The sequence below is a fragment of the Protopterus annectens genome, chromosome 15.part0 (genome assembly GCF_019279795.1).
Source record: "Protopterus annectens isolate FY-2018-M chromosome 15.part0, PAN1.0, whole genome shotgun sequence".
In the NCBI taxonomy this organism is placed as follows: domain Eukaryota; kingdom Metazoa; phylum Chordata; order Ceratodontiformes; family Protopteridae; genus Protopterus; species Protopterus annectens.
Window position 1 is genome coordinate 81,248,323 of NC_056749.1, and position 20,941 is coordinate 81,269,263.

Genomic DNA, 20,941 nt, shown 5'->3' on the forward strand with positions numbered 1-20,941 from the left:
AGATTCAGCATGAAGCATTATGGGACATCTTGACAGAATATAAGTAACAAAATTATCAATGTGTTGAAATCTATATATAGCAAAAATAAAATGAGACACGTGGTAAATGGTTAATTAAGTGAGACAATAAAGTTAAAGAGTGGTATTAAGCATGGGTGTCCAGCAAGCAGTATACAGTTTGCATTAATTATGAATTTGGTTGTTTCTAATATAAATAGAACATTAGAGGAAGCTGCATATTGTTCACCAAAGGGAATTCAGATATATAAAGTACTAATAGGAATACAAAAAAAGGAAAATTGTTAATAAAGACTATAGAGGGAAATATAAATCAATATGGGAAAAGCTTAAATGTTTAAAAATAAGTAAAGGAATCGCTTGCATAGAAAGGAAACTAGATCAATAAAAATATTACTATGAAAGACTGACTTAGGAAACATAGACACGAATAGGAAAACATGGTATGAAAATATAATGGGAAAATGTTATTATTCTTACTCCGGGAAACAGTAAGAAGATAAAAAAGTGAAAGTGGTAAAAGCAAGAATGAAAAGATGTGAAAAATATGGAGGTTATCTATAAATAAGTTACCAGTAAAGGCAAATATGCCATACAAATCAATACAATATGGAATTTGTATATATTGTGGGGAGCTAGAGACTACTGAACATCTTTTTCTGAAATGTGAAAGAGTGATTCAGTTGTGGAAATATGTGACAAAGACTGTTTAAAAGGACTGAAAATGTTAAATGTATAAATATGGATATAACTCCCCAAACTCCTCTCTGATCACATGCAGCTTTTCTACCCGGGCCTCTGCTGAAAATGGACCTGGTCCAGTCGGAATTTCCTGGTTAACAAATGTAAAATAAATAAATAAAATACATATTATAAAAATTTGAAACAAAAGAATATATATAGATTAGAATTGTTTTGTATAATATGGATCATATGGTATGAAAGAATGAATGAGATAAAAGTATAATGGAAAATGGGTACTGTCAGAAAATTTGAAAAAAAAATAAGATTTTAGTTGTGGAAAAAGAGTGAGGAAAATTGAATCACTTGTTCATACTTGTAAATAATTGCAAATACGTTGTGAATTTTGTATATAGAATGTACATATCACACTATGTGAAGTTTAATAAAGGACCCCTACTCGTTTTGATGGGTGCCATGGGATTTTTTACATCCACCTAAGCTACCACCAGCTCAACCAGATGGGGCCTTGGTTTAATGTCTCATCCAAAGGACATAATGTAGGAAACAGCAACTGAACTTTGCAGGAAAAAAAGACAATAGATATAAACATTTGACATTACCTTATAATACTGTCAGAGGTGTAAAGTGTCAAGACCCAGAAAACATAATCATGAAACAATTATATAACTGCACACAGGTGCTGTACTGTCATGTGTCAAGTTAGACAGATCTTCTTAGACATGCCTTAAAGGTGAGAAGACAAACAGAGCTACGAGAAAATGAGGACAGTGAGAACAAAAATATGAAATCTGAATGCTCCAAATGTTGTGTAATATGACTTGTGGTGATTGTATGAAGCATCCAGGACATAGTTAAACCTTTGAGCAGAGGTCAGTCACTAATTAGAATGCGGGGCACTATAATAAGGTCAGTGTTCAAATCTAAATGCAGGAGCTTAAATATTAGCCAAATAATGCCTGAGCTTCATCTCAATGGCTACTTAGACAAGACAGAGATGCACACAAGACAGTGATACACTTAGCAGCAGAAACATTGTCTTCTGTTAATGGCTATTTCGTTTTCTTTCTTTCTTTCTATATTTAGTTTTATATGGAGATGACTGATAATCAGTTTTCTATAAAATTTGTTTTGAATTTCAATAAAGTATCCCTACCCTTTGGTAACAACTGCCACAGGGCATTTAATATCTACCCAGGTTACCATCCAGTCAGGCAGACACTTCTATGATGTCTAGTTCTTCAGGAATAAAACATAAGAAGATAGTGACAGTGCTTGATTAAAGCCCAGAGACAGATTGCTGAATGGCTGCAGAAATTGCTTTTGCCTCTGGATGATTCTGTCTACAGAATTCAGTTATCTTTTAATGGAATAAGCAACATTATTATAACACTAATTAGTTCCTTAGAGAAAACTGCCAACAGAATATTAAAGCAAACTGTATTTAGAATCTCTTGCATTTGCTTTGTTAACTCTTTAGATGACTCACTTCACACCAGACGTCCGTCCTACGACTCATCGTATGAGAGTAAGAGCATCACTGAATTACTTAGACATTTTGTCTGTATTTTATTCTGGCAGCGATGCTCTTAATTTCAATTTATTATCATATTTTAGATAAAAAATAACTGTTTTTGTCTTCTTTCTCTCTCTCTCATCACAAACAGAAAGCACTGAACATTAATACAAATCCAGAATTCCATTGCGCATTTTCATTTTCACTCTAATGTACATTCAGCATTACATTTGCTGCAGAGATGATGTCCAGAGCACTGAATCATGTGACACTGCCTATGTACAGCATGGGTAAAGAAGTGTGACATAACTGCATCAGTACTCTGACAATGGCCTTATAACTTTTTTAAAGTTTTTCTGAACAAAACATGTCCGCCTAGGTTTAAGCAATGTATGGCCATGTGTCTCACATTTTTTTTTATTTCTTTATTTTTACAGTTTTATTATTGCTGTTGTTAAATATATGAACATGACAGTGGAAGTCTGGTGGTCTAATGAGTGTATTTCACTGTTTAAGCTGCCCCTGAGTTTGTTCCACCCCTTCCTTATTCCATCCCAAGGAACTCTGATATGTCTGATAACTTGCACTATACTAATCCCTCGCACAGTACATTCCTAGGTCCTTAAACTCATCTTGCAAAGTAATACTTCATCAAGTCTAATTTGAAAGTTCCTACTTTCAGCTGTCATTCGTATCTATTTTAATCTTCTTTTTTTCTTTCTCTTTTCCATCCATCTAACTAGCCCCAAGACAATACCCCAGTTTATCTTATTCTTAGAATATATACATACCCAGCCTTGTAAGTCTTTTGAAACAGCTTAGGCTCTCTATACCCTTGATGTGTATGCTTTATTATAGCTAAACTTTCCTTGACCTATATTACCTTAAAAACAATGTCTTACCAGAACCCTGTATAATGGAGAGATAAACAAATTAGTACTGAAGCTCATACTACATACTATCACCTTATCATTTTATGGGCCTTCATTACTACCTTTTCATCATGCATAGCGTGATTCAGCTTAGGAAACATAATACTTCCAAATCATCTTTCGCCTATATGCTGCTTAAAGTTACTTCAGCAAGATTAAATGTTTTCCCTGAGTTCTTCCTTCCATCTTCTATAAACTTGTACATCTTCAGATTAAATCTCAGCTGCTACTTTTCTGTCCACAATACCACTGACCACAATCTTTCCGCAGTCCACCCTGTGAGCCATGATTCTTTCATAACATCCATCACCTGCACATAGGAATATCTTTTTGTTCAAATCCAGTGTGATATCTGACACAAACGTTATGCAGAATGAGTGTCAGCAATAAACCCCACCGGGACATTCAACTGACTACCAAAACGTCCGAAAAGGTCCCTTCTTCTTTCAGTCAGCCTGTTTTCTATGTCATGAAATATCAGAAAGAACATGATATTAATTTGAATGGAACCACTGTATCAAGGACCTGCAAACATTTGTTTTTGCCATTTTACTAATCGTGCAGTATGTAACATTTGTAGGTCTGCCATCTAAAGTTCCAAACATCACAAACAGTACAATCATTGCATTTTGAGCCTTAGAACCTCTGAACCTGGTTCCCCATGTCCTCCGTCATTAGGACCTTGCCCATCTCCTCATTTTCCTATACTGTAATGTTCCCCACTCCCAGCATATCTACAGTCCTTCTACCCATGTACACTATAGCTGCCTGCAGAGGCTGACAGTGTCTTTCCTTATTTCTTCCACACTTTCTGTCACTCCCTATTTACCTTCCTCTTCTTCTTTATGACCCTGTTCAGTTGCCTCCCTTTATGACCCTGCTCAGCTGCCCCCCTTTATGACCCTGCTCAGTTGCCTCTCTTTACAACCTTGGTCAGCTGCCTCCCTTTATGACCCTGCTCAGGTGCCTATCTTTACAACCTTGGTCAGCTGCCTCCCTTTATGACCCTGCTCAGCTGCTCGCTCTCCCTTTAGGAACCTGCTCAGTTGCCTCTCTTTACAACCTTGGTCAGCTGCCTCCCTTTATGACCCTTCTCAGCTGCCTCCCTTTATGTCCCTGCTCATTTGCCTCTCTTTACAACCTTGGTCAGCAGTCTCTCCTTATGACCCTGCCCAGCTGCCTCTCTTTATGATCCTGCTCAGTTGCCTCTCTTTACAACCTTGGTCAGCTGCCTCCCTTTATGACCCTGTTCAGTTGCCTGTCTTTACAACCTTGGTCAGCTGCCTCCATTTATAACCCTGCTCAGCTGTCTCCCTTTATGAACCTGCTCAGCTGCCTCTCTTTACAACCTTGGTCAGCTGCCTCCCTTTATGACCCTGCTCAGCTTCCTCCCTTTATAACCCTGCTCAGCTGCCTCTCTTTATGACCCTGCTCAGCTGCCTCTATTTACAACCTTGGTCAGCTGCCTCCCTTTATAACCCTGCTCAGCTGCCTCTCTTTATGACCCTGCTCAGCTGCCTCTATTTACAACATTGGTCAGCTGCCTCCCTTTATAACCCTGCTCAGCTGTCTCCCTTTATGAACCTGCTCAGCTGCCTCTCTTTACAACCTTGGTCAGCTGCCTTCCTTTATGACCCTGCTCAGCTTCCTCCCTTTATAACCCTGCTCAGCTGCCTCTCTTTATGACCCTGCTCAGCTGCCTCTATTTACAACCTTGGTCAGCTGCCTCCCTTTATGACCCTGCTCAGCTGCCTCTATTTCAATTAATGCATTACCCGTTTTTGCTATACCATAGTTAATTGCCACATTTATACCTCCATATCATTTCCTTATCTTTACTGGATAGTTTCCTTAGTTACAATTCATAAGTTGACCTTATCTCATCAGACTCCTCCACTTCCTGAATTTTAGAAACACTCTAAAACAGGAAAAACTAGTGCTGACTTTGTAGGAATGTAGGTGAAATTCTTGGCTAGGCTTATAAGGGCCTCCGGGCCAATAGTCAAGGATCGCCCTATAAACTATGAACCAATGAACCTACAGTCTCTGAATCTTCCTTTTTAAGACTACTTGTTTCTCCTTTTACCTTTTTCTATGTTTCCCTGTCCTGCATTTGCCACCTGCTCACTGTAGCCTATATTCTATCCCATTACATTATCTCTATGTCTTACTTGTCCATTTGATTGTCTCTTATTCCTATGATTCTTACCCCATGAAATACTTGCTGCTTGTGGTCTTCCATTCCACCTCCCTTCATCAAATCTCTGTTTCCTTCTCCTCTCCCCTCCTCTCCTGTCTCACTTCACCAATATATTCTGTTACCACTCTTATGTGGACTGATCATACCTTTCAACCTCTTAGAGCAAGAAATCTGGACAAAGCCATGAATAAAAGTGGGACAAAGACCCAAAATTAGTGAAAGCTTTTAAATATTCTCTTAAAAACTTAGAATTCTGATAAATTAACAGGTCTTGCATTAGCATGAATTTTCTGTATGAAGTCTGAAACTATTTTCTAACTTCACTATTTTCTAACTTCAGTCTTATATGATTTGCCACTAGTTTGCCAGAAAACCACAATTTTATGAAAAATGGACCAAAAATATGAGGCAAAAATCTGGACAGTCTGTGAAAATCTGTACAGTTCAGAGGTATAGGACTGATATCCCCTAGTCCCTTATGTCCATCCGCTTTATCCAGGTGTGGGATGCCCTTCTCATTAGGATCCAGTTTAACTTGCACCGGTGGTGCAATGAATGTGTACTATTTACTATATACTTTTCTTGTGTCCATCCCTGCATATGTCTTTCCATCCTGCTTTTATTATTCCTTATCTAATTTCTCTCTGCTTCTTTTACACTCAGTTTCCCTACTTCCTGTCCATCTCTTCATTCATTGTAATATCTCAATTACTGCCTGACCACCTGTTTGGTATTCCACTCTGTTCTCATGACAACAGTTATTTTTCTGAATAATGTTAAACTTTCACAAAAATTTTCCTGCAATACCATCTATGGTTTCTGTCCGCAATTTATTCTCTTTTTTTCACTAACAGTCTTTTCCTAAGATAACCACTTGTCTTCTCCTCTTACATGATACACTTCTACTTTTCAGTGGGTTATTCCCTCATCTCCAGCTTCCTTAATTTTCAGCTTTATTTCCTCAATCACAATCGGCTCTACCCCTTCTGAACTCCATTTTGTCCCTTGCGTGGTCTGCTTTTTCCTTCCTCATCTTCATCTTTCGTAATTTTCAGTTTCATTGCCAGAGTCAATGCCATGTCTACCCCTTCTGAATGATGTTTTGTGCAATTCTTGCTGTCTTTAGGGGGTTTTATAACCCCTCCATTACACATCAATACCTTAATCTCCATGACCACCATTCTTCATCACCACATTCTCTCTCCTCCTCAACTCCACTGTAGTCCCAGTCTTTGGTGCCTATTTTCCCTACATTAAGAGTTCTAGGCCAAACCACTGTTTGTCACTAACTCCATATAAGGGACAAGGCATGTTTATTCACTCTCCCTACCCTCCCTTTGTTTCTCTTCCATCCATTGCTTTGGCCTGTCGTGAGATGATGTCTTCATTCTCTCGGCTGCCCCACTTCTTCCCTTGTCACCTCCTTTGCCAGCTGCCTGCTCCTGGCATTCTAATCTCCAGTTTTCCTCCTTTGTTGCCCTTCTCATCAGGTACCATTTTACTCTTTCATAGGTTATTTATCCTTCTCTGCACTCTTCGCCTGTAACAGATTAATGTACAGCAGTTAATTGTCATTGTTATACCACTGCCTGTTGGCCTAAACTAGTACATACATGTTTCTTGGGTCATCCATTGCCAGTACTGATGGATTTTACTCACTGTTTATTTAACCTGCAACACTTGGGTTTCCAAATGTATCCACTGTCTCTGCTGAAGACCATTTTCTAAGGCTCATTCTTCTACACCTGATTCTACCACCTGCCTTCTACCACATTACTGGATCCACTTCTGATTTGCACGCCTCTTCCCATTCACTGTACAGAATTCATATGTACCCTTTTGTGATTCATCTTGTCTTTACACAATTGTGCCTTTTCACATTCTTTCTCCTTGACCAGCTTGAGATGGGTTACCTCCACATTTCCAAAAGAAATGTCTTGCTCCAAAAAGCAAGATTTTGATTTTGGAGCAAGACATTTATTTTGGAAGTGTGGTGTTTACTTTCTGGTTCTTACCTCCCCATTTCTTATGTTGTCTCATTATGATTGTTTTTTTTTCCCTTATTCACCTGTTCCTCATATGCTGCCACAGTCTTGTAACTCTTTTGTATTACATCAAGTCTTGTCAGGCGTCTACCTCTCCTCCAACATCATGATATTTTGTAGCAAAACAGTCTTTGACAACCTCCGTTTTTATTATTGCTCCACCTCCCTTGCTCCTTATTTAGTCTGGTCCCACTTACTGCATTGCAGTGACCTCCCTTTGCCATTTATATGACTGCACTTCTCGCAACTTCCCTATATTCATCTTCTATGCTTTTACTTTTTTTTCTTGGAGGTCCTTTCCCATGCTCTACTCCATGTCCTTTGTTGTGATACATTTCTCTTCATGTATCAGGCCTGCTAGTTGCACTTTCTGTCAATATTTTAATTTTGGTTCCTTCTTGCTGGTTGCATCACTCTTTCAGATACTGCCTCCATTTCATTCTTTCTTTTTCCTCAAAACTCCACCCCCACCCCTTCACCCCTTCTTTATCCTAGTATAATGGCCCTCTAGGTAGAGCTGCCTATTGTACAACTGATTGACACGGAGGCTTCATTATGTCATTCACTTTGTAAATTGCCATTTATGTTTATATTATACTACATGACTATTCCAGAATTTTCTGTTAGCATTTGTAGTTTTTACTCTCATGTACTAGTACAGAAAGTTATGCCAGTCATCATTTTAAATCCAAAAGGCCTAATCAGTAACTTGAGATTTAAGAAATAGAGCATGTACATTTTTGCACTTTTTACACTTTTATATTGAATCATGCACAAGTCCCCACTTATTCATCTCACCTGTAGTCTGTCTGCAAGTTCATGGTAAAATGCTTTAATGTCCATCATAGCAGGAATAATGTCTGGAGATGTGAAATCCAATATACACACAGGCTTCTCAGCTGCTTCTGTTACCAGAGCTTCAATACGCTTAAAATAATAAAAAAGATGTTTAGGCCAACATACATTCTGCTTCAGAACTGTTTTCATTCTATAGCAGTTTGAAGAAAACTAACAAAAAAACAGGCAAAACAACATTTAACATGACAAACATATGTGTGAAAAATAACAGCATTCTTCACAAGATATAAAATATCAAAAAAGGTGGGGCGGAGCCTAGATGGCCAACTGAGAGCAGTGAATTTTGAAAGCTCCATAAACTAGTATAATAATATAGAAACATTTTATTATTTTCAAGTTTAAAATGTCAGAAATCTAGAGATAAACTACTAAACTACATATATATCAATTTTGGTGGAGATATACAAAAATTTTCCTGTCACATAACTTGGAGGAGTCACTGAATATGAATAACTCAAGGAATTCTCATCCAGATGCTGCTTTGAAAAAAGAACTGCAATTGATGACATCTACCTTACAGGAACTACCTTTGAAGATGGATGGCTTTAAAAATGACTTAGAAAACCTCAAATTGACTGCGACTCTTAAGGAACTATTATAGCAGTACCATACAAAAATAATAAATATAGAGACTTCTCTAAATGACATTGAAGGGAGACTCAATGAGGAAGAATTCAAAAAGGAATTTCTGCTTAAACAGAATGCATGGCTGCTTACCAAAATAGATGACTTAGAAAACAGGGAAAGGAGAAACAACATAAGGATCTTTGGTCTGCCTGAAAACACTGAAGGAGAAGATTTTATTTCATTCTTAACAACCTGGATTCCTGAATTTTTAGACTTGAAAGAAGGACTTTCATTTGGAATTGAAGGGGTGGATAGAGCACTGAGGAAACCTGCTTGTAACTCAACAAATACTCCACCTAGATCCATAGTTATAAAATTTCTTTCATTTCTGGACAAGGAACTAATATTAAAATCTGCTTGGAGAAAAATCACCCTTAAAATACAATCAACGCCTGATAAGGTTTGACAATGATTATTCTTCCAGAATACTAGAACAAAGGAAAAAAGTCTGGCCAATAATAAAACTGTTGAAACAAAGCAACATTAAAGCACAACTGGCCTTTTCAGCCAAGATATACTTTTTGCCAATGAGATGAGAACCTTTAATGACTTAGAAGAAGCTACTCTATTAATCAAAAATAACAACATAGTGTCTATCCCAGAAGAAATGGAATGAATGGCCCCTACTCTTAAAATAGTAAAATAAACAAATCCTTGGACTGATGCTAGAAAGAAGAAACAAAAAAACTGATTCCAAGATAGCTGTCCCAAAAAATAACTCTTACAACTACATCTCTCAAAATATCAACTGATATGGTACGTCACTTGTCATCTGTTTTTATTTTAAAAAGGAGGGTTTCTTAAACAACTGAGAAACAGCAATAATTTATAGGTTCATAGGTTGGTACTAGGCTATCAGCCCTAGGGCCTGTACAAGCCTAGCCATAACAATTCCTGGCTATTTCTTCCCACACTATTTACTTCCCTGGACTCCTGTCTAGCAGGGTGACTGACGTGATCCCCAGGGTAAATTTCCTTTCTCCCATCCAATCGTCAAGGTTCCTTTTGAAGAGGGCCAAAGAGGCACTCTGCTTGACATGTATGGGGAATCTATTCCAGAGACTGGGGAGTCTCTGGGTCAGGAACCTATCCCTCCAGCATGTTTTGTTTATTGTGATGTCCCTGAAGTGTGTGGCTCTGAGGGATTGGGATTTCTTTAAGTGTAGCATGTCCAACAGCTCTGGGTTTGACATGGCCTTGTATGTTAAGAAGAGATTGCCTCTGTCATCGACGCACAAACCGAGTGATCCACTGCTCAGAGTCGTACTGCATTCAGAATGTTTAAAGAGTCCAATAATTCTTCACAAACAAAGGTAGGTCAAGATGGGTTACTATTTACATTATATATAAGCCAAACAAAACAACATATAATACAGACATAGAAGTTTCTATTCCCCTACTTGAACTCAATGAATACTTATCTTGTTCATTTTTCATTGATTTTACTTATAATAATTTAAGTAATTAATTAATTAATTCAACATGGTACCATTCATCAGAGTTAAATTAACATTATATATAATAGTAGTAACAGTAGAGTGTTTTGAAAAAAAATGCTATCATGGAGACTAATGCCTTCTTTAGAAATGTCATGTATATTCTGGTTAACTAACAGTAGCAAGCTCTTAGTACAAATGTCATCATTATTCTGTCTAAATACAGTTAATATCAATTATGGCAGGTATCATAGCTTTGGGTGCTGTTTGATCAATCCTTATATGGTGTGCGTGGCTGCAGCCATGTCTGGCAGTTAGTACAAATGTCATTATTATTCTGTCTAAATATAGTTAATATCAATTATGGCAGGTATCATAGCTTTGAGAGCTGTTTGATTAAGCCTGACATGGTGTGTGTGGATGCAGCTGTGTCTGGCAGCTGTTTTATGTTGCCGTTTTCATCTCCAGGAAGCTATGGGTTGCTGCTTGTGATTGAGGTTTACTGATGTTTGTGTATTAGGAAAAGACATTTGTTGTTTAGCCTGGATCCAGGGGAAGGGGGTGGATAAAACTGTGATTTGGGATATTTTGGCAGAGAATAGTTTGTTTATACATCTGCTGAGTTAGAGATGGGAAGGCTGGAAGAATATGTTATCTCTTGTTGTGGCGGCCTGTTGGAAGTTTTTTTTTTTTTTATCTGTTTGTCATCTGTTCTTTTTCCTGGCTGCTGCCTTGCTGAAAGGGAGGAAATTTAAGCTTGAAGTTGCAGTGAAGTGAAGCCTCTGGTATACAGTACACAGACACACTAACAGAAACAGATGATCCCAGGTTGCTATAGTAACAGATCAAATCACAAACGAGTCCCAGCAGCTATAGAGTCTACACATTTGATTTAATAAAATTCAACAATAAAATAACTTGAAGCGCTTTTCGTCTCCCAAATAGAAAACTTCATCACAAATAACAACTCCACAGCCAAAGACATTTAAATAGTCACTTGAACCAAGTAAACACGGGACAATTAGCTAATTAATTTTTTAAAAGAACATTACCAAAAAATATATAAGTAAGCAATGCATGTATAAAAATGTAATAAAATTGCTTTTGAATATAATATGAAGTGTACAAACAAACGTATACATTACTAGTCAGTTGTACGAAGTACAAACTCTGTATGCATTTACACATTATAACAAAACCTTAATTAGCCTGTTACCTCTGTAAACTCTTAAGTTTAAGGATGCTGCTTATAGAACATGTCTCATTTAGACCAGGAACATTGCATGCATCCAATTTTATTTGCCACTTTAATTCTAACTCCTCAAGTTTAAGAGTGAAAGGGCCCCCTCTAATGTCATGCTTGACACTGTCAATGGCTAAAAATTTAAAATTGTGGTTCATGTTTGAATGAATGTGTTTAGTTAGTGCACTGTCAAGCTTGCTACGACTTATAGCATACAAGCGCTCATACATTCTATCTCGGAGTCTATGCTCCGTTTTCCCCACATAAAATGCAGAACAATGTGTACATCTAGCTAAGCAGACAATAGCACTTAAATTACAATTAAACCTTGCTTGCAATCTATATTTATAACTATTAACTGTGAATGAATTGTTCACATCTACATGTTTACAAAAATTACAGTTATCACATTTGTTCATACCTACTATTCTAGGGGGTTTGGAATACTGCTTTTCTAATAGGTCTTTCAGGTTCCTACCACATTTAAATACTATATTTGGGGAATTACCAAATTTACCAAACAAAACCTGGTTGCATCTAAACAGTTCCAAGTTTTTCTTTATTGTTTTCACACAAAAACTACTTTGGATGCTAATGTAGTTATAAAACTACAACATAGTGGTTGACCTTTAAGTGACACTGTTTCACTATGTAAAGATGACTCTAATGTGTCAAGGGTCCCTAAGCTGTCAGGGTCAGGCCTTCTAGTAACCAAAATGGGCTTAAAAGTAAAGTTTGCTCTTTTAAAATTTACTTCTTCTATTAATGTATCCAACAAGGGTTCTGGATACCTACGATGAAGAAACAGTTTTTTCAAAAACATACATTCCTCTTGGAAATCCTCATCCTGGGAAGTAATACATGAAGCCCTAACTAGTTGGCCTTTGATAACTGACCTTTTCTGATGAAAAGGGTGACAGCTGGAGAAGTGAAGAAATGCATTGGAATAAGTATTTTCCCTGAATATTTTTGCAGTGTAACAATTCAATACTCTGTTTTTAGTAAGCCAAATGTCTAAATATGATATGGCATCCAATCTAAAGTTAGGCGTAAAATGCAAAAATTCAGTTGAGTTATTAAACCTATTCAGCAAGTCACTTCCTACCTTTTCATCCCCTTTTAGCAAAATAAAAATATCATCCAGGTATCTGGTGTAGTAAGCTACAAATTTGGAAACATTTTCATCTTTGAAAACAAATTCAGTCTCCCAGTGCGCCATAACTAGATTAGCTACACTTGCTCCACATGGGGAGCCCATTTCTAACCCTACCTTTTGCAAGTAAAATTGGTTATTAAATATAAAAAAGTTGTTAGAAAGAACTAAATCCAGAAATTCTGTTACTAATGATAATAAACACACCAATACTTTCTAGCCTTATTTCACCATATAATAACCTGAAGCAACTACGTTCTTCAAATAAACTTCAGATTAATATTACCAAACCCAACAATTATGCAGGTGACTGTCTATTTTCCAACTCTGTTGGAAAAATATGGAATAAACTACCCTCTGATATCACATCTTTGACCTCTTTCCTACTTTTTAAAAGACAACTGATAATTTATCTCAATAAACATTGGCTTTGCTCCTGCACTAATCCAGACTAACCTCATTTTTTCCTTCACCCTTTCCCTTGTTAACTTTCACTGCACAAAAAAAAAAGAAACCTTGTAAATATATGTTGTCATATGACTACAGTAAAAAAAAAAAAAAAAAAAAAAAAAAAACCTTATGTTCAATTTATATTATCTGTTTAACTTGTCATAACTACTTATGTTTCTCATGTAACCTTTTATTGCCTTTTTATGATGATACTTATTACAACTAGTGGAGCTTTTCTCCCCGGGCCTCTACTGAAAATGGACATATATCCAACTAGATTAGCCCGGTCAACAAATGTAAAATAAAAATAATAAATAAATAATGATATATCCTTACACGGGGCATTTTGTTTCAACGTCATTAATGCCACCCATTCTGTGCAAATTTGATGTGGAATACATGTGTACAGGTCTTTGACATCAATTATTAGGAAATTGTGGTTTTCAACATAATCCAAGGTGTTTATTTTAGCAAGAAAAGACCAAGAATCCTTACAGACTTGTTCTTTCAAAACCACATATTTCTGTAACATTGAGTCAATGACCTTGGCACAGGCATAGGTCAGAGAGCCACGGCTGTCTACAAGTGGCCTAATAGGTGGGTTATCAAGATCTTTATGGATTTTAGGTATACCGAATAAGGATAGGTAAATAGGAAATAGTGTAATCATATAGTTCAACAAAGCTTGGTCAATATGGCCTTCAATAAACAAATCATTAATACATCCCTTAACTAAGTTGTAAGCCTTGTTAACTTCAGACCTAGAACTTAACTGACACACTTCATTACTCAATAACTGATCCATCTGATCAATGTAATCACTGATGTCAAAAACTACTAACCCACCTCCTTTATCAGGTTTACATACCCAAATTTCTTGTGAGTGAATATATTTAGTAAATTCACGTTCATCACGGTTGATATCCGAACTAACCTTAGTTCTTACCATGTTTCTAAGATCTAATTCACACAGTAATTCAAACGTTTGCAATACTGGGTGAAGTGGAGGATTAAATGTACTAGATGTACAGAACACTTGTGCCACATCTGAATTTGTACTGTTTCCAAATAATACCTGGAAGTTTAATTTCCTAGTAAAGGATTTTAACTCTATAATTGTTTTAACAATGTCAATCCGATGTTGGGGTACGTAAGTGTAGCTCTTGGCTAAAAAGTTAACCAACTTGCAAGAAATTGTACTTGTAGAAAAACTGAACACCTTAAAATCGTTATCTTTGTTGGAAATAATAGTAGGACCAGTTCTAATATGTTGTAAATTTATTAAATCAAGTATGTAGACCCTACAGCTGCTGGGACTCGTCTGCGATTTGACCAGTTTCTTGTGTTTTGTTACAATGCTATAGTAACAGAGACAGAGTGACTATAATGCTTAACGGCTCTGAGGAGCCTCTGAGATAATTCTTGGCAATGAAGTTTTTGGTTTTAAAAAATATATATATATATATAATAAAGGGGCTGTTTTAAACCACATGTATACATATTGATGGTCTCCCAACACTTTGTTTAGCTCATTAAGTTGATTCTTGATTAAAAAAAAAAAAAAAGGCACAATTTATATTTAAAATGTATTTTGGTCAAAACACATTAAGGACTTACATAACAGTGGAAGTCTGAGTTATTGTGAAATACTAAGAGCACTTGGTCTTGTGCAGTACCCCTTGAAGTGGTCTGGGAGGTGAGCTTGCTTGGACATGTTGGGCATATGGGGATACCTGATTTTAGGGGTGTTTGGGGTTGCCGGGAAGTTCTAGAGAGTCATCAGATTTCTTTCATGAAAATATCTGTTGGAATGGAAGGTGTGTTGAGTGGTTCACTGGCAGAGTGGCCACTGCATGGAACAGGCTGGTAAAATGGAACAGGACAAATATTGGTTTGGATATTTTTAGAACAGCCTGGAAACACACCACACGAATGGTATTCTGACAAAACTAGATGGGCATTGCTGCCCGTGATTTAAGTACTGATATATGTGTATGTAAGGATGGAAAAATAACTAATAAGAAACTAGAAGGGTCTCATAATTTAAAGTCTATGGACTGTATAAACATGCTTGGAAACAGCTAATAGTAAGAATAAGTATTACAGCTCCTGGTCTCTCAAATAACTAAGCAACAGCCAAAAAATAAATAAATAAACACACACAATAGTTATGTAATGTATGATTTTAGTAAATCTAGACATAAAATATATAATCATATAAGATGAAGCAGTCTGCTGAATTTAGATATTAAAGACAGGATTTAATAACATGGGCTTGTGTATAATAACACAACTGTCTTAACTTGTCATGAATGACATACACTACATTGAACATCAAGGGGAAGCATGATGATTTTCTTATATAAGTAAATATGCATAACAAGTCATGTAATTGTTTTAACTTGAATTGTAGTTTTTGTAACCCATCTTGACCATATATAATACTTAAGCTGTTACCAAGGTAACTAATATTTTATACATAAGGAAAATACACCACCGTTGAATCTGGTAAATGCAACTGTCCCAATAAGTAATAAATAAAGCACTCAGAAATATGAGGGATGTTGCGAAGTGAGCTTAAACAGTCTCAGAAATGAACCTGTCACAAAATGCAAGCGATCCACAAATGTTAAGGCTCCACAGATTTATTGTTCCAGAAACAAACTTTGGATAAGCGCTTTCACTACAAATAGCTTCATCAGATCCTTTTCATAGTAACTAAAGCAGGACCTTACACATATATAGCAAATAAACCAATTAAAACAATTAAACAATTAACATCATTATAATTAAAGAAAAGTATTGTATTTAAAGTGATATGTTTAAAAAAGCGCATAAATTTATCCTAGGCACTTTTAAAAATGTTACATAGAATAATTTAACAAACTTGATAAAAACTATACTTATAAAATATATGTATAGTAACTATACAAAAATATATATGCTAAAACAATTGTACTCAGTAGGTACAATGTATAGATATGCATGTCTAAGTATTACATATATGCATATAGTCTTATATGTATTATGCATGCAAACTTAGATATTACTATATTATGTATAAGGCATGAAAGTCATTTCACATTCCTCCACTGTCTTAATTTGGGTTTTATGGAGGCTATTTCATTGAGCCCAGACCCTTTATCAGCTCTTAACATAACTATCCATTCACTTTCCTTACTTTCTGTGAGGTTCCTGATATCTCCACCCCTATTACTGGGAGTCACAACCTCAAGAATTCTAAACAAGAAACTGTGTGATTCCCCAAATAATGTTATGTGCTTGGCCAATGCATTGTGGCTCGATCTTTTCCTGATGTGATATAAATGCTCACGTATCCTGTCTCTGAAGGTACGATTCGTCTTACCCACATAAAAAGACAGGCATACCTGGCATACTGCTAAATACACCACATTGATGCTCATACAATCAGCATCTGCATTGGTTCTAAATATAGTTTTTAAATCAGGGTGAAAAAAAGTTGTATTAGTGTCTATGAAGGAGCAGAAATTACAATGGCCACAAGGCTTGGTATGTCCATATCCCCTAGCTCCAATTTCAGATTTAGTGGAACATAATATTCTCTTTAAGTTCTTCTTATTCCTGAATAAAAAATGTGGCCTATCACCCACTATCTCTTTCAGGTCACTATCAACCTGCAGGATATCCCAATGTTTTGTGATAATCCCCCTTATTTCAAGATAATCCGAACAGAAGGGTGTTGTAAATTTTACATATCTATCAAAGTTATTCTCTTTAGTTATCCCATTAATACTATGGGGTCCAAAATAAGGTGTAGCTACAGATGAACATAATTCATTGGCTTCTGCCAAATGTACCATTATTTAATTTGTATGGTATCCTCTATCTATCAACCTTCCCTTCAGGTCATCCATTTCTGACATAAAACCTTCAACAGTGGGATTCAACCTGGAAGCTCTGATTGCTTGACCTTTCATAACATTCTTGAAAACAAAAGGTGGGTGCATACTCGATCTCAGGAGTAAAGAATTACTATAACAAGCTTTGCGGTATACACCAGTATTTATAAAACCATTAGCTAGTCTCTCCACAAATATATCCAAAAATTCTATTTTATGAGTAGAAAATTGCATTGTGAATTTGAAGCAATTTGTCAAGTTATTCATTACAAGGAACATTGATTCTAGTTCATCTATACTCCCATTCCAAAGAATAGACAAATCATCGACAAAACGTCGATAAAAAACAACATGCTTTCTAAATAGGGTTTCAGAAAAGAGAACATGTTCTTCCCAATGGGCTAAGACCATATTGGCGTAGCTATTGGCACAAGGCGTGCCCATTGAATTGTACCTTCAGAGACAGGATACGTGAGCATTTATATCACATCAGGAAAAGATCGAGCCACAATGCATTGGCCAAGCACATAACATTATTTGGGGAATCACACATTTTTTTGTTTAGAATTCTTGAGGTTGTGACTCCCAGTAATAGGGGTGGAGACATCAGGAACCTCACAGAAAGTAAGGAAAGTGAATGGATAGTTATGTTAAAAGCTGATAAAGGGTCTGGGGTCAATGAAATAGCCTCCATAAAACCCAAATTAAGACAGCGGAGGAATGTGAAATTACTTTCATGCCTTATACACAATATAGTAATATCTAAGTTTGCATGCATAATACATATAAGACTATATGCATATATGTAATACTTAGACATGCATATCTATACATTGTACCTACTGAGTACAATTGTTTTAGCATATATATTTTTGTATAGTTACTATACATATATTTTATAAGTATAGTTTTTATCAAGTTTGTTAAATTATTCTATGTAATATTTTTAAAAGTGCCTAGGATAAATTTATGCGCTTTTTTAAACATATCACTTTAAATACAATACTTTTTTTTAATTATAATGATGTTAATTGTTTAATTGTTTTAATTGGTTTATTTGCTATATATGTGTAAGGTCCTGCTTTAGTTATTATGAAAAGGATCTGATGAAGCTATTTGTAGTGAAAGCGCTTATCCAAAGTTTGTTTCTGGAACAATAAATCTGTGGAGCCTTAACATTTGTGGATCGCTTGCATTTTGTGACAGGTTCATTTCTGAGACTGTTTAAGCTCGCTTCGCAACATCCCTCATATTTCTGAGTGCTTTATTTATTACTTATTGGGGCAGTTGCGTTTACCAGATTCAACGCTGGTGTATTTTCCTTGTGTTATTTCAATTTTTTCTACCACTGTTATCCGGAGCGAGTTACATTATATTACAGACTTCTTTTTGCTATGGCTGACATAGAATTAGATTATACCCCGAGAGGTGAAGACCAAGGGAACAGCGTGCTTCAGAAAAGGTTTAAACAATATCTCATGGACTCTGAATTTGCCATGCTACATTTTGAGAGCTTGTCTGCTATTGATGATGTCACTAATACGACTGACGACATGGAGAGGCTGCATAAGCTGTTTGAGGAGATGGAGAAGGACTTTTTAAAATTAAAACATCTTCAGGCACAGAAAATTTATTTCCAGTTCTGTCTGGATAAGAAAATTATTCCTCGTGGGTTACGAGTCTTTAATATGCCCAGTCAAGGATGGGAATATCCTGAATTGCTTGTGAAGTGACAAAAACTTAATATAGAGGTAAGCCGTAAATATTTACAGCTCCTCGTAGACTTCTTTTTACCAGAAGAGGCTGTTTTAACTACCAACATAAATAGAGTACAACGAATAATCTATAAGGAATTTCCTGTTACTCTTGTTGAACCTCTTTTTGAAAATCTTCTGGATGGCATTTCTGCCTTTGAGCGTAAACTTTTACACCAAAAGAGACACAAAGCTGTCAGGGACATTAATGATTTTAAATTAGGTCACGTTTTCATGTGGCCTAGAAATTGACAAAATATGTTAAATATTGACACTAAGAATGTTAATGAAACTGTTGTTGAAAGGCTACCTGTTCCATGACAGGTTGATAGAAATACTAGATTTGAAGAGGTTTTAACTACCTCTAGTGATGATATAATCAATGATAGTATGCATAACAGTGTTGTTACTCTAGCATCGAATCCTGAGCAATTACATTTGAATCAGGCTAGACAGAGTCCAGTACCTGATAAGTCTATAGGGAATGAGCTCATTAAGAGCAATTCTGCTCAGTCAGCTTGTTTAAATACAGATTCTACTGACGTTATACATTTGATGCATCCCTGTATGGAATCCAATAGTAATTTATATCTTGAGATACAGATAATTAAAAGCAAACCTGACATAACTAAACAAGGCTCTGAGACAGTAGTCAGACCAAAAACAACGAAAGGTCACCCAGATAAATTGAATAACACTGATATTTCTTTTCCCCTCCCAATTCGATTAGAGAAGGGACCACGGAGAAAGCGGTCCATGAGCAGGGGGAGGCAGAAGAGGAAATACTCAGGGGAACCACAACCCCATCACACTCTAAAGAAAATGTGGAAGAGCAAAAATTAGTTTATAATCTATCTAGTGTTATGCTGACTTCAGATGATATTAATTTATTGAGTAAAGGACTTAACTTTATACCTAGGAGCAAGAGTAGACTGGCTGACACTGTTATAGATTTAAAAATATTCTGTAGGAATGTAATGTTGAAGTATTTGCATAAAGGAGAGAATAATGGGACAGATAACACAAGAGAGTTTCCTTTTAAAAACCTAAGTGATTTTGTATCCATACAACACCCACTCACAGAGGCATTCTCGAAATTAACAGAGGATGAGATACATAAATATCATGGTAATGGTAACAACAAAAATGGGGCTAGAATGAAGGACAATCTGACATACAAGGAAAGAATTAGTCTCATGAAACTACAGAATGATGCAACCATCACCATCAGACCAGCCAACAAGGATGGTCGAGTAGTTGTGATGGACACTGAGAGTTATAAGACGTCTATGGAGTGCATGCTTAATGACATCTATTATGAACCCATTTCTACAGAGGCAGTACAGGATATAATTAGATACGTCAAGGATACTTTACTTGATATCCATAAGAGCAGACTAATAGATAAAGATCTATATGATTATCTAGTCATTAAAATACTTGTGATTCCCATTATAAATGGTCTACCTAAAATACACAAGGACGCTCATAACCCACCCATGAGACCAATAGTTTCAGGCCGTGGGTGGGTTACTGAGCATTTATCCGTTTATACGGAGAAATATCTAAGAAGGGTATTGAACAACAATAAATTTGTATTAAAAGACTCAAAACAGTTTCTAGTTGAGTTATATGAGAACATCAAGCAATTTGACAGCACTGATACATTTTTGTTTGCCACCTTTGATGTACAATCATTATTTACGGTTATTCCCAACAACCTAGGACTTGCTTATATAACTGATTATTTAAAAGAACACAGTGATTATACCACAGTATCCATAGACCTTATAGTTCATTTTTTAGAACTTGTTTTGGAGAATAATTTATTTATGTTCAAGGATGTCACATATAGACAACTAGATGGCATAGCAATGGGCACGCCTTATGCCAATAGCTATGCCAATATGGTTTTAGCCCATTGGGAAGAACATGTTCTCTTTTCTGAAACCCTATTTAGAAAGCATGTTGTTTTTTATCGACGTTTTGTTGATGATTTGTCTATTCTTTGGAATGGGAGTATAGATGAACTAGAATCAATGTTCCTTGTAATGAATAACTTGACAAATTGCTTCAAATTCACAATGCAATTTTCTACTCATAAAATAGAATTTTTGGATATATTT

General features: G+C 36.1%; 1 protein-coding gene across 1 annotated transcript in view; it reads right to left on the minus strand.

Annotated features, from left to right (window-relative positions):
- Window positions 1-20,941, minus strand: part of LOC122789791 (vimentin-like) — a 308,097-nt gene that overhangs the window by 272,378 nt on the left and 14,778 nt on the right. The window contains exon 2 of the mRNA XM_044057233.1: window positions 8,212-8,340. Coding sequence (XP_043913168.1) covers window positions 8,212-8,340 — 129 coding nt within the window. The remainder of the gene's footprint in view (window positions 1-8,211; window positions 8,341-20,941) is intronic.